Source organism: Cottoperca gobio, unplaced genomic scaffold, assembly GCF_900634415.1.
Source record: "Cottoperca gobio unplaced genomic scaffold, fCotGob3.1 fCotGob3_158arrow_ctg1, whole genome shotgun sequence".
NCBI classification, from domain to species: Eukaryota; Metazoa; Chordata; class Actinopteri; order Perciformes; family Bovichtidae; genus Cottoperca; species Cottoperca gobio.
Window position 1 is genome coordinate 534,349 of NW_021166815.1, and position 12,594 is coordinate 546,942.

At 43.4% G+C, this 12,594-nt stretch overlaps 2 protein-coding genes across 2 annotated transcripts in view; both read right to left on the reverse strand.

Annotated features, from left to right (window-relative positions):
• Positions 1 to 2,670, reverse strand: part of LOC115004648 (regulating synaptic membrane exocytosis protein 2-like) — a 52,022-nt gene extending 49,352 nt beyond the window's left edge. Inside the window, 2 exon segments of the mRNA XM_029426345.1 lie at positions 798 to 898; positions 2,623 to 2,670. Of these exon segments, the coding sequence (XP_029282205.1) occupies positions 798 to 898; positions 2,623 to 2,670 (149 nt within the window).
• Positions 2,671 to 2,831: 161 nt separating this feature from the next.
• On the reverse strand, positions 2,832 to 12,159 carry LOC115004663 (zinc finger protein 3 homolog). The gene is given in 4 exon segments (XM_029426359.1): positions 2,832 to 5,949; positions 5,951 to 7,500; positions 9,415 to 9,534; positions 11,968 to 12,159. Coding segments are annotated over 4 exon segments (2,043 nt in total). The 5' UTR covers positions 11,990 to 12,159; the 3' UTR covers positions 2,832 to 5,598.
• Positions 12,160 to 12,594: the final 435 nt, after the last annotated feature.

Below are 12,594 nucleotides of genomic sequence, written 5' to 3' on the forward strand. Positions count from 1 at the left end.
ATCAGCACCTCCAAATCTAGGGAAGGGAATGAGCCATTACCCCAAGTGAAGGAGTTCAAGTACCTCGGGGTCTTGTTCGCGAGTGAGGGGACAATGGAGCGAGAGATTGGCCGGAGAATCGGAGCAGCGGGGGCGGTATTACAGTCACTTTACCGCACCGTAAAGAAAAGAGAGCTGAGCCAGAAGGCAAAGCTCTCAATATCTTCGATCTTCGTTCCTACCCTCACCTATGGTCATAAAGGCTGGGTCATGACCGAAAGAACGAGATCACGGGTACAAGCGGCCGAAATGGGTTTTCTCAGACGGGTGGCTGGCGTCTCCCTTAGAGATAGGGTGAGAAGCTCAGCCATCCGTGAGAGACTCGGAGTAGAGCCGCTGCTCCTTTACGTTGAAAAGAGCCAGTTGAGGTGGTTCGGGCATCTAGTAAGGATGCCACCTGGGCGCCTCCCTAGGGAGATGTTCCAGGCACGTCCAGCTGGGAGGAGACCCCGGGGAAGACCCAGGACTCGGTGGAGAGATTATATCTCCTCACTGGCCTGGGAACGCCTCAGGATCCCCCAGTCGGAGCTGGAGAATGTGGCCCGGAGAAGGGAAGATTGGGGTTCCTTACTGGAGCTGCTGCCCCCGCGACCCGATCCCGGATAAGCGGTAGACGATGGATGGATGGAATATTATATATAATATTATAAATATATATGTAGCGGAGGCGCTGTGATTTTATTTTGTGTGACCTGCTTCCTGTATGTCCAGCAGCTGCTCATCAGTGATCAAACCCCCACTGGTTACCCCCCCCTTACCTGAGTATGCTCTGCTCCTTCTCCTCCTCCCTCCGCTGCCTCTCCATCACCAACAGGATGATGCTGCGCTCCTCCTCCATCAGGTGGCTCAGGTCCGGCAGCTCCGGCCCGAGTCAGTCCCAGACATCCTGCCTGTGAGCCCGGAGAGAGGAAGTCAACACTGTGAGACTGAAGTATGGTTATACATTATTAATATCATAATAATAACACTAATACCGCTAATTATGTAATAATAATAATAACAGTAATAACATTAATAATAATAATATTAACAGTAACTGAAGTATAATTATGATTAATATCATAATGATAATCGTATAAATAAAAATAACATTAATAATAATAATAATAAAACTAATGTAATAATAATTACGGGGGATACGGCGTGACGGCGTTACGCACAACAGCTGGTTACGTGGGGGGGTAACAATGAGCTCATAGGTTGCTCAGCTTTGGTCTCTTGGTTTGCCTCCGATACAGTTCTTGTCACACATGAAGTCATTGACAGTGTGTGTTTGTGCCTCGTGTTTGTGCTTGGACGCTTTTTCATGCTGGCGAACATCGTTTGTTCCGCCGTGTGTAAAGCTAAAATATGAACGGCACACTTTACAAAAAGCACAAGTTTGCCTGACTCTGCTTTTAATAAATAAGTGAAGGTCTCCTCTATTTGTTACTTACATAAAATTTTAACTTTTTTGGCAGGTACAACTGCGTCTCCATCTATCTCCCGTTCACTGTGACTCTCATCCATATGTTCTCTTCTTCTGTGTTATTGTTCCTGTTTTCTTCTTCTGTGTGTTTACTGGCAGATAACGTTTTTTTAGCTCATGTTAAACATAATACTGCCACCTGCTCTATCGGAGGACACTTTACCACTGTACACTTTTTTAAATTAGGCAAATTGAAAGGTTAAAAATACGGGATAATTACGGAAAATATTTTAACGGGAGGAAAACGGGATAGAATGGAAAATACGGGATAATCCCGGGAAAAACAGGAGGGTTGACAGGTATGGATCTATATTTTTTTATTTATATTATATTATATTTTGTTATATTATACTATAATATATTATAATTTACTATATTTTGTTATATTATATTTTTTCTGAAACTCACTGACATATTTTAACTTTAGAAATAAGCCTTTTGTGTGCAGAAAGGTTTTGCATATATTTGTAAATGAAGAAATGTAAGGAGAAGGAGGAGAAGGAAGAGGAGAAGAAGGAGAAGAAGGGAGAGAAGGAGAAGAAGGAGGAGGAGAAGAAGAAGGAGAAGAAGGAAGAGAAGGAGAAGAAGGAAGAGAAGGAGAAGGAGGAGAAGGAGAAGCAGAAGGAAAAGAAGAAGGAGAAGAAGAAGAAGAAGAAGAAGAAGAGAGAAGAAGAAGGAGAAGGTGGTGATGGCCTAGTGGTCTAGTGGTACACCTTCGAAACAAAACAGTAGAAGGTCAATACCAGACTGCCACCAGTGTACCCCTGAGCAAGGTACTTAACCCTGAGTTGCTCCAGGGAGACTGTCCCTGTACTTAGTTCAATGTAAGGAAGAGAAGAAGGAGAAGAAGGAAGAGAAAGAGAAATCCAAGTCTTGTGATTGGTTCTTCATCCTCAGACAGATGTTGTCATGTTCCTGAAATATTAGTAAGAGTTTGACTTTTCAAGGACCCACAATAAAAAGACCATTCACAACTTATAACATGATTCTTATTTTTTTATATAAAACAATATATTAAATATTAAACAAAGAAAAGTCTTTACAAACACTTTCATCAGTCAGGCTTTCATGCACAAGAGGAAACAACTGATAGCATCAAAGTTTTCTGAACGCACCTGATTATAAGCATGTCGCCTTCCTATTGAAGGGCCACAGGGGCCCATTGTTGATCTCATACTTTCAAAATATGGCCCTGATAGTTTAAAACATTTACAAGAATGGTGTAATGAATGTGATTTTATCTGCTATTTTAATTCTGGCTATTTCATTTTTATAATGGTACTTCAGACTCATTTACATCATCACTGTGATTATTGTTCTGTAAATGCTCTTATTCTGTCTAATCTTGTACTAATTGTTATGTTTTTGCTGTGAAGCACTTTGGGCTGCAATGCTTGTATGAAAGGTGCTATACAAATACAAATTATTATTATTAATACTGCGTCAGATTTAATGGCCATGATTATTGTTATTCAAACATAATGTGTGAGAACTGGCACACAGGAACCTTGAACTAAAGGTCACAAAATGGAGTCACAGCTACAGGAAATACATCCAGCATCATTACGTCACCTGGAAGATTACTGCAACAACAAAATGCCTCACATTGACACCGGAGCCGAGCAGGCATGTTCCGCAGGTGTGAGCGACTTATAAAGGTTGTCCCTTAAAACATCGGAAGGAAATCCTTCTGGTGATTTTATGAAACTCATATTCTCATATCATCTTTCTAAGGCAGCTGTGAGCCTGCCACTTGTCTCCTGTCCTCTCTAAGTTCATCTGGCTGTAGACAGGGAGTGCTACAACTGGCGCCTGAAGTGGGACATGTCAGAGGAGGAGAAAAGTCCGCTGGGGCAGGTGCTTCAGGAGAAGCACCGGCCCGGCCGCTGTCGATCGGACGACAGAAGATGAAGGGGGAAGACAACCCAGAGGCCTTCCTTGACCTCTTCGAGGGTACGGCAGCGGCGTGTGGCTGGCCGAAGGAGGAGTGGACAGTGCGGCTGCTTCCCCTGCTGTCCGGGGAAGCCCAACAAGCGGCACACAGCTTACCAGCGTCCTTCAGGCACTGCTACGACCAGCTCCGGAGGACGGTTCTGGATCGACTGAGCAGCACACCGGGGGGACACTGCCGCCGGCTCCGGAGCACACCCTTCAAGGACGCGGGCCATCCGTTCGCCTTCGCTCAGCAGCTTGACGCAGGCGCTGGCTCCAGCCGGGAACCAGCTCCGCAGAGGACGTCGTTGGGCACGTCATCCCCAGTTTTCTTTGTTTTCTTCCCCCCAGGACCTTTGAGGGCTCCTCAAATGCCAGGGCAGGGGTGCTGGCAGTGCGGCAAGCCCACCCAAACCCGGCGGGACTGTCCGGTCATGGAGGTGGGGCAGTTGGTTTGGATCGTGGCGCCACTAGACGCAGACCATGATCAACCAGCGCTTGGTTCGGCCTGGGGCGTTGCTGGAGGCGTCGTGGGTGAAGGTGAGGTGTGTGCATGCGAATATTCATGAGTACCCGGTGATGACCCTTATAATTTAATTTAAGGGGAAAAAGCATAAAGTTAAGGCTGGAGATAGTACTCGCCTCATGCCCCCCCTGATCCTGGGAACCAATTGGCCGGGGTTTGATAGGCTAGCGGGGAAGACTGGGGGGTGCATTCACGTGCGATAGGGAAATGTAAGTTGTGTGCGGTGTTCAATGGGGAGACGGAGGCGGCGAACACCAGCAAGGGGAGTGTGGGGCCGGAGGAGGCATGTGATGAGCTTCCCCTGTCTCCGCCGTTACGTCCGGTGGAGGACTTTCCCCTCGAGCAGTCTCGAGATGAGACCCTCCGTCACACTTTCGAGCAAGTAGTGAATGTGAATGGCTCCCCACTACACCCGAATGCCGCACTGACACACCCCCACTTTTCGGTGATTAGGGACAGGCTGTACCGTGTGAGCCGTGAGACAGAAACAGAGGAGGTAAATACACAGTTGTTGGTTCCGAAGAGCCGCCAGGAAACAGTTTTCCAGGCTGCTCATCATAACCCCATTTCTTGTCATCTAGGGTACGACAAGTCACTCAACCGGATCATGGCCCGATTTTATTGGCCGGGCATTCGCGTGGATGCGAGGTGCTGGTGTGCGTTCTGCTGCGAATGTCAGCTGGTTAACCCGCGGGTAACCCCAAAAGCACCGTTAATGGAGGTTCCGTTCGAAAGAATTGGCATTGACCTCATCAGGCCATTAGACCGGAGTGCACGGGGCTATCGCTTTGTGTTGGTTCTCGTGGATTATACAAGGCAGTGCAGCTGCGTAACATCTCTGCAAAGAGTATGGGGCAGGCACTGTTGCATGTTATCTCCCGAGTTGGGCTCCACTGCATGAAGGATGCCAATGCCCGGATCACCCGTTGGTATCTGGCCTTCAGCTGTTCAACTTCAAGGTGATCCACAGGCCGGGTAACCACATGGCCTGGTTCTGGATCTTTTGCAATCGGCTGGGTCCTGGATGTCCGTGGAGCCACCAGACCCTCACGGAGTACGCGGAGCCTGAGAGAGCCACGGAAGCAAGCCAGCGTTATTTGAAAGCGCCTGAAAAGGCAGACATTTATTTTGGTTGTAGCAATACACAGCTGTGAGCCTGCTACTTGTCTCTTCTCCTCTCTTAGTTCACCTGGCTGTAGACAGAGAGTGCTACACATCTTTTTAAATGTAAGGCCAACCTGAGCCATCAGGGCACTGATGTGTAATATGAACTCTAATAATTAACAATACACGATATTCTGAATAAGGATATCTTTGCCGTCTTGTTCTTTATGTAGAAAACAGTTTGTAAGTTATTAGCTGACTGACAGCTGATCTGAGGTCGGACTGATGAAAGTCTTCAAAGCTGCAACGATTCATCGATTGACAGAATTCGAAAAAGAATGTTTAAAGACTATAATTATCATTTTTGATAATAAACTGAATCTCTTTATTGAAGACGTTACCTTAGAATTCAATATTTTCTGACATTTTACAGACCAAACAATTAATAAATTCATGTAACCTGTTATTATTTACACAAATACAAATGTACAATAAACGATAATAACACGTTAAATATATTTATCTCCTGTCAGTTGTCAGAAGCTTTACAGTCAGTGATAATTTGCAGATCCTTTGTCAGATCTGAACAGCCCACCACTTCACTTCCTGTTTCAGTCGTGGCGTGTTGCGCCATGTGTCGCTTCATGTTTGACACTTGTGTGAAGTTTTTCCCACAGACGGAGCAGCTGAACGGTTTCTCTCGTGTTTTTCCCGTGTGCTGCGCCATGTGCCGCTTCAGATTCCCTCCTTGTGTGAATCTCACGCCGCAGACGGAGCAGCTGAACGGTTTCTCTCCTGAATGAGTTCTCAGGTGTTTCTTCAGAGCGCCACTCGCAGTGAAACCTTTAGTGCAGACGGAGCAGCTGAAGGGTTTCTCTCCTGCTGTGAATTCTCATGTGAGCCTTCAGGTTGTGCTTGTGATTGAATCTGTTCCCACACTGACGGCAGCAAAATGGTTTCTCTCCCGGTTCTACCTCCAAATTCTCCTCTGCTTGGCTCTCGTCCAGCTCCGACTGCTCGTTGCCACACTTGTGTCGTCTAAACCCCGACAGCCACGTAAACGTTTTATCACAAATACTACAGCTGAACTGTTTCTCCCCCGTGTGCACGGCCATGTGTTGGGTCATGTGAACCTTCTGTGTGAAACCTTTCCCACAGAAGGGGCAGCTGAACGGTCTCTCTCCCGTGTGAAGCCTCTCATGAGTCTTCAGATTTACCATCCGGCCAAATCTTTTCCCACACTGAGAGCAGCTGAAGGGTTTCTCTCCCGTGTGGCTTGTCATGTGGCCAAGCAGTGACCTCTTACAGCCAAATGTTTTCCCACAATCGGAGCAGCTGAATGGTCTCTCTCCAGTGTGGATTCTCACGTGAGTCTGCAGATGTTCCTTTCGGCCAAATATTTTCCCACAGTCGGAGCAGCTGAAGGTTTTCTTACATCCTGCATCAGCATTTAACCCTGACGGAGGCTCCGTCCAATCATCGTCAACATTATGTTCAGGAGAGTCTCCAGCCTCAGCCTCTAAATGTCTCTCTGGTTCTGAGTTCCTGGCTGGTTCTGGTCCTCCACAGTCCTCTCCATCAGCTTCTGTTTCCAGCTGTGAGGACTGAGGTTCCTCTTCCTCTTTAGTCTTCACAGGGACAGTTGATGGGAACTTGCTCCGGACTCTGTGACGTTTGGACGATTCCCCACCACACGTGTGTCTCTTGAGCTGATAAAGCCACGTGAATCTTCTGTCACAGACTCTGCAGCTGAAGCGGTTCTCCTTGGTGTGCACGGATATGTGTTGTGTCAGATGTCCGCCATGCTTGAAACTTTTCCCGCACACGGAGCAACTGAACGGTCTCTCTCCGGTGTGAATCCTCATGTGTATGTTCAGATTGTCCTTGCGGCTAAATATTTTCCCACACTCGGAACAGCTGAGTGGTTTCTCTGCGACCTGGCTCTCCTCGGTGAGGCTGTGGTGGAGCTGCGTGGCCTCGCAGACACACTGGTGGCTCTTGAGCTGCGTGTACCAGGTGAACCTCTGGTCACAGGAGCGACAGCTGAAGCGTTTCTCTCCTGTGTGCACGGACAAGTGATACGTCAGATTGACTTTCTGTGTGAAGCTTTTCCCACAGAAGGGGCAGCTGAAGGGTTTCTCTCCTGTGTGGGTTCTCATGTGTATCTTTAGGTGCGGGCTGCGACCAAATACTTTGCAGCACTCAGAGCAGCTGAATGTTTTCTTGCCAGCTTTGGTGACGGGGACTTGTATAATCTTGAGGGAGTTCAAGACGGACAGTTCTCTGCTCTCATCGCTGGCTTCAGTCTTAAACTCTGGAGAGTCTTCAGACTTCTCAGTTTCAGGTAAATGAAATTCTGTTTCTGACCGACCGCTCTTCAGCTGCTCCTCTTTAATGTGTGGGAGGGGCTCCGGCTCCTGCTGCTGGACGTCTGCAGGGAATAGGAAACAGACGTTTTAGTTTATTGCACATGTGTAACAGTGACATCGCAGACATGTGATGCAAGTAAGACAAATATCTTTAAACACGTCGTGCTGAAACGTTTCTGCCCAAATTTTTCCAGAGAAGCTCAAGGAGCAGCAGAACTTCAACAACCTTCTTCATCAGCCTTCAGAGCAGACGATGGTGGAGGAGCCGCGGAAAACACAGAAGAGGGAGAAGTCAGTCAATTGTTTACCCAGCATGCAACTGGGCCTGGACACACGTTTGATTATTCGCTCTTTGGGTCTGTATTTTAAATTTTAATTATATTTTAAATTTTGGGATTTGAAAATTCTGTTATTTTTCTTTCCCTCAGGATTAAAAACATAAAACATGCCGAACCATTTGGAAAACTATTTATATGAAATAATAAATCATAATAAAAACAACAGTATTGCAGAATAATAGAAACATTAACCCCTTTAATTAAACAGAAGGACACGTGTTGCAGCGCTGAGCCGAGTGTCACGGAGAAGCTGCTAGGGGGGGGGGGGGGGGGAGTTGAGGTGGGGGGGCGGTGAGGCGCTGAGTCTGATTATAGAGATTTCTTTGTAAAGAACCTCCTCGATGACTTCACGCAGACGGTGCGTTCAGGTGTTCCTCTGATGTTGTTCTTCCTTGTGTGTTCGTGAGCTTTAAGTCGTGATGTGGACGCAACATGTGGACGCAACATGGCCGCCACAGAGAAGAAGTGTTTCACCAACACGTTGATGTTTCACAGCTGATGAGGGAAACTCATTGTTTCAGATCAAATGATCTCTCGATGTTAACGAAAGTGAACCGCTTTAAACTTTATTTCTGTATTCTGAGGAATTTTTTGTGTAAAGGAAAGCAATGCCTAATGTCTTATAAATAATAACAAAATAATACATATATATGTATGGATATATAAATATATATGATTAAAATAATATATATATGATAGTTATATGTATGATTACAATAATATATATTGGCTCCTTTGCGTTGAAAGGAGCCAGTTGAGGTGGTTCATCTAGTAAGGGTGCCACCTGGGCGCCTCCCTAGGGAGGTGTTCCAGGCACGTCCAGCTGGGAGGAGACCCCGGGGAAGACCCAGGACTCGGTGGAGAGATTATATCTCCTCACTGGGAACGCCTCGGGATCCCCCAGTCGGAGCTGGAGGATGTGGCCCGGAGAAGGAAAATTGGGGTTCCTTACTGGAGCTGCTGCCCCCGCGACCCGATCCCGGATAAGCGGTAGACGATGGATGGATGGATGGATAATATAAATGAATACAAAAAAAAATATGATTGTAATCATATATGATTAAAATAATCAATATATATATAATAAAAAAAAATAAAAAAAAAAATAAAAATATATATATATATATATATATATATATATATATATATATATATGGTTGAAATAATATATGATTAAAATAATATATATATATATGATAATAATATCAGGGCTGCGCTTTATCACCAATCCTGTTTGTGATTTTCACGGACAGGATATTGAGGCGTAGTCGTGGAGGAGAGGGGTTGCAGTTCGGTGACCTGAGGATCTCATCGCTGCTCTTTGCAGATGATGTGGTTCTTATGGCATCATCGGTCTGTGACCTTCAACAGTCACTGGATCGGTTCGCAGCCGAGTGTGAAGCGGTTGGGATGAGGATCAGCACCTCCAAATCTGAGGTCATGGCTCTCAGCAGGAAACTGGTGGATTGCCTACTCCGGGTAGGGGATGAGCCTTTACCCCAAATGAAGGAGTTCAAGTACCTTGGGGTCTTGTTCGCGAGTGAGGGGACGATGGAGCGAGAGATTGGCCTTTTTTATTCTCAGGTTTTCTCTTTTCCCTGAAAACTGGTTAACTGAAGTCGCCCACGTGGCTCCTACCTTCTTCTTCTTCAGTCTTGAAGGTGAATTCTGTGACAGGAAGCTGCTCGTACTCTTCACTGCTCCCCCGCTGCTCCTCTTTAATGTGTGTGTGGGGGGGGTCCTCCTGCTGCTGCACGTCTGCAGGGAAAACCCACACACACACACACACACACACATATATATAGGAACGCTATCATATAATTGTTAGAATAAATGAATAATTATGTCATGTAACTCTTAATTGTCAGCATTAATAAATAAATCACAAATTAAATGAGACATTACATATATAAATGTAAAACTTATATATATTCATTCATTTTATATAAATTCATTTATTCACACATTGATTTATCTGTTAATATATATTTTACAGGACTGTCTCAGAAAATTAGAATATTGTGATAAAGTTCTTTATTTTCTGTAATGCAATTAAAAAAACAAAAATGTCATACATTCTGGATTCATTACAAATCAACTGAAATATTGCAAGCCTTTTATTATTTTAATATTGCTGATTATGGCATACAGCTTAAGAAAACTCAAATATCCTATCTCTAAATATTAGAATATCATGAAAAAGTATACTAGTAGGGTGTTCAACGAATCACTTGAATCGTCTAATTAACTCGAAACACCTGCAAGGGTTTCCTGAGCCTTGAAAAACACTCAGCTTGGTTCAGTAAACTAAATCACAAGTATGGGGAAGACTGCTGATCTGACTGCTGTCCAGAGGACCATCATTGACACCCTCCATCTGGAGGGTAAGACACAAAAAGAATTGTCTCAAAGAGCAAGCTGTTCACAGAGTGCAGAAGAGTCGCTTCCAGAATTTGGGGGAGCTTCAAAGACAGTGGACTGAAGCTGGAGTCCAGGTATCAAAAGCCACTGTTCACAGACGTGTCCGGGAAATGGGCTACAATAGCCGTATTCCCATGGTCAAGCCACTTCTGAACTCAAGACAACGGAAGAAGCGTCTGACTTGGGCTATGGAAAAGAAGCACTGGACAGTTGCAGAGTGGTCCAAAGTCCTCTTTTCAGACGAAAGCAAGTTTTGTATTTCATTTGGAAGTCAAGGCGCCAGAGTCTGGAGAAAGGCTGGAGAGGAGCAAAATCCAAGTTGCTTGAAATCCAGTGTGAAGTTCCCACAGTCAGCGATGGTTTGGGGAGCCATGTCAGCTGCTGGTGTTGGTCCACTGTGTTTCATCAAGCCCAGAGTAAATGCAGCTGTGTACCAAGAGATTTTAGAGCACTACATGCTTCCGTCTGCTGAAAAGCTCTATGGAGATGAGGAATTCATTTTCCAGCATGATCTGGCACCTGCCCACAGTGCCAAAACCACCAGTAACTGGTGTACTGACCATGGCATTACTGTCCTCGATTGGCCTGCCAATTCCCCTGACCTGAACCCCATAGAGAATATGTGGGGTATTGTGAAGAAGAAGCTGAAAGACACCAGACCCAACAATGCTAATGAGCTAAAGGCCGCTATTGAAGCATCCTGGGCATCCATAACACCTCAGCAATGCCACAGGCTGATTGCCTCCATGCCACGCCGCATTGATGCAGTAATCCGTGCAAAAGGATTCCCAACCAAGTACTGAGTGCATTAATGGACATTTTCAAATGTTTGATTTTGTTTTGCTGTTATAAATCTTTTTTTTTTACTTGGTCTGAGGAACTATTCTAATTTTTTGAGATAGGATTTTTGAGTTTTCTTAAGCTGTAAGCCATAATCAGCAATATTAAAACAATAAAAGGCTTGCAATATTTCAGTTGATTTGTAATGAATCCAGAATGCATGACATTTTTGTTTTTTTAATTGCATTACAGAAAATAAAGAACTTTATCACAATATTCTAATTTTCTGAGACAGTCCTGTAAATGTATATTTACTTTAATTTAGTGTTATGGAGGTTTTATACTGTAATATATAAATATACAGTATATATACAGTATTGTATATACTGTATAACATATATACATATTATATAAAACAATATAACAATAATACATTATACTTGAATTGTGCTTTTCTGATAACTCAAAGACGTTTAACAGTGAGTAATACAAAAAATATATAAACAAAACAACAAAACAAAAAAATATATGTATTAAAAAGTTAAGCACTTCAAAGCAACCAATGTATTATTGGTAATATTTATTTTATTTATCTCACATCTGAAACTGTTTCTTTTGTTTATATATTAACTATCATATGAATAAATGTATAAATCAATGAAAATATATATAAAATAGTACTGAAGAGGTGAGCATCCATCAATAATTAATAATCAATAATCAGATTTGTATTGTTTGTTTGTTGTTTAGGTATCCATGGTGATCTGGTTAAAGGAGAGTAGCTCTACGATAGCTGCTAACGTGCTAAGCTAACGTTCGTGCTCCGGGCTGCTGCAGTTGAGAACCTTCAGAATAAATAAAGTGAAGTTTAAAGTTCAGGAGACAATCTTCAGAATAAAATAAAAAGCTATAAGTTCAAAGTTCAGGCGACAAACTGAAGACCAGCTAACGTTAGCTTAGCAACATTAGCAGAGAGTAAACAAAACAAACCTGTTCTTCTTCTCGGCTTCATTTCCAGCAGGCAGCAGCAGCTTCCGGTGTTTGTTTACTAAACTGAACTGCAACGGTTTGTTTTTCTGCCGTTATTTACATTCAGATAACGGTTCACTAACCGAGCAGCTAACCGAGCAGCTAACGTCATCTGAGCTGACGATCACACCGGCTGAAATATCAACCATCACTTCCGGGGACAGATTTCAAAATAAAACTTAAAACTAACACCACCCCAAATAAGCCAAACAAATGTAAGTGCTGCACACAGACAAACTATGAAAATATATACAATAAACATAAATATAGAATAGAATAAAATGACAGTTAAATATGAAAAAGTAGACAAATACAATAAAATATGAATAAAACTTCCTTTGAAGATATGAACAATAAGTATAAAATAGAATAAAAATGCAATACAATGTGAAAAAATACTATAAGAATATGAACAAAAAAGATAAATATATAATAGAAGATGATTACAATAAGATGATATGATATGAACATTAATCTATTCTATAATAATTAATATTCTACTAATATATAATAATATAACCCTAACACACGCAAATACAGAAAAGAAGAAAAAACACTATAAAGATATATTCACGTTGTTTAAATATA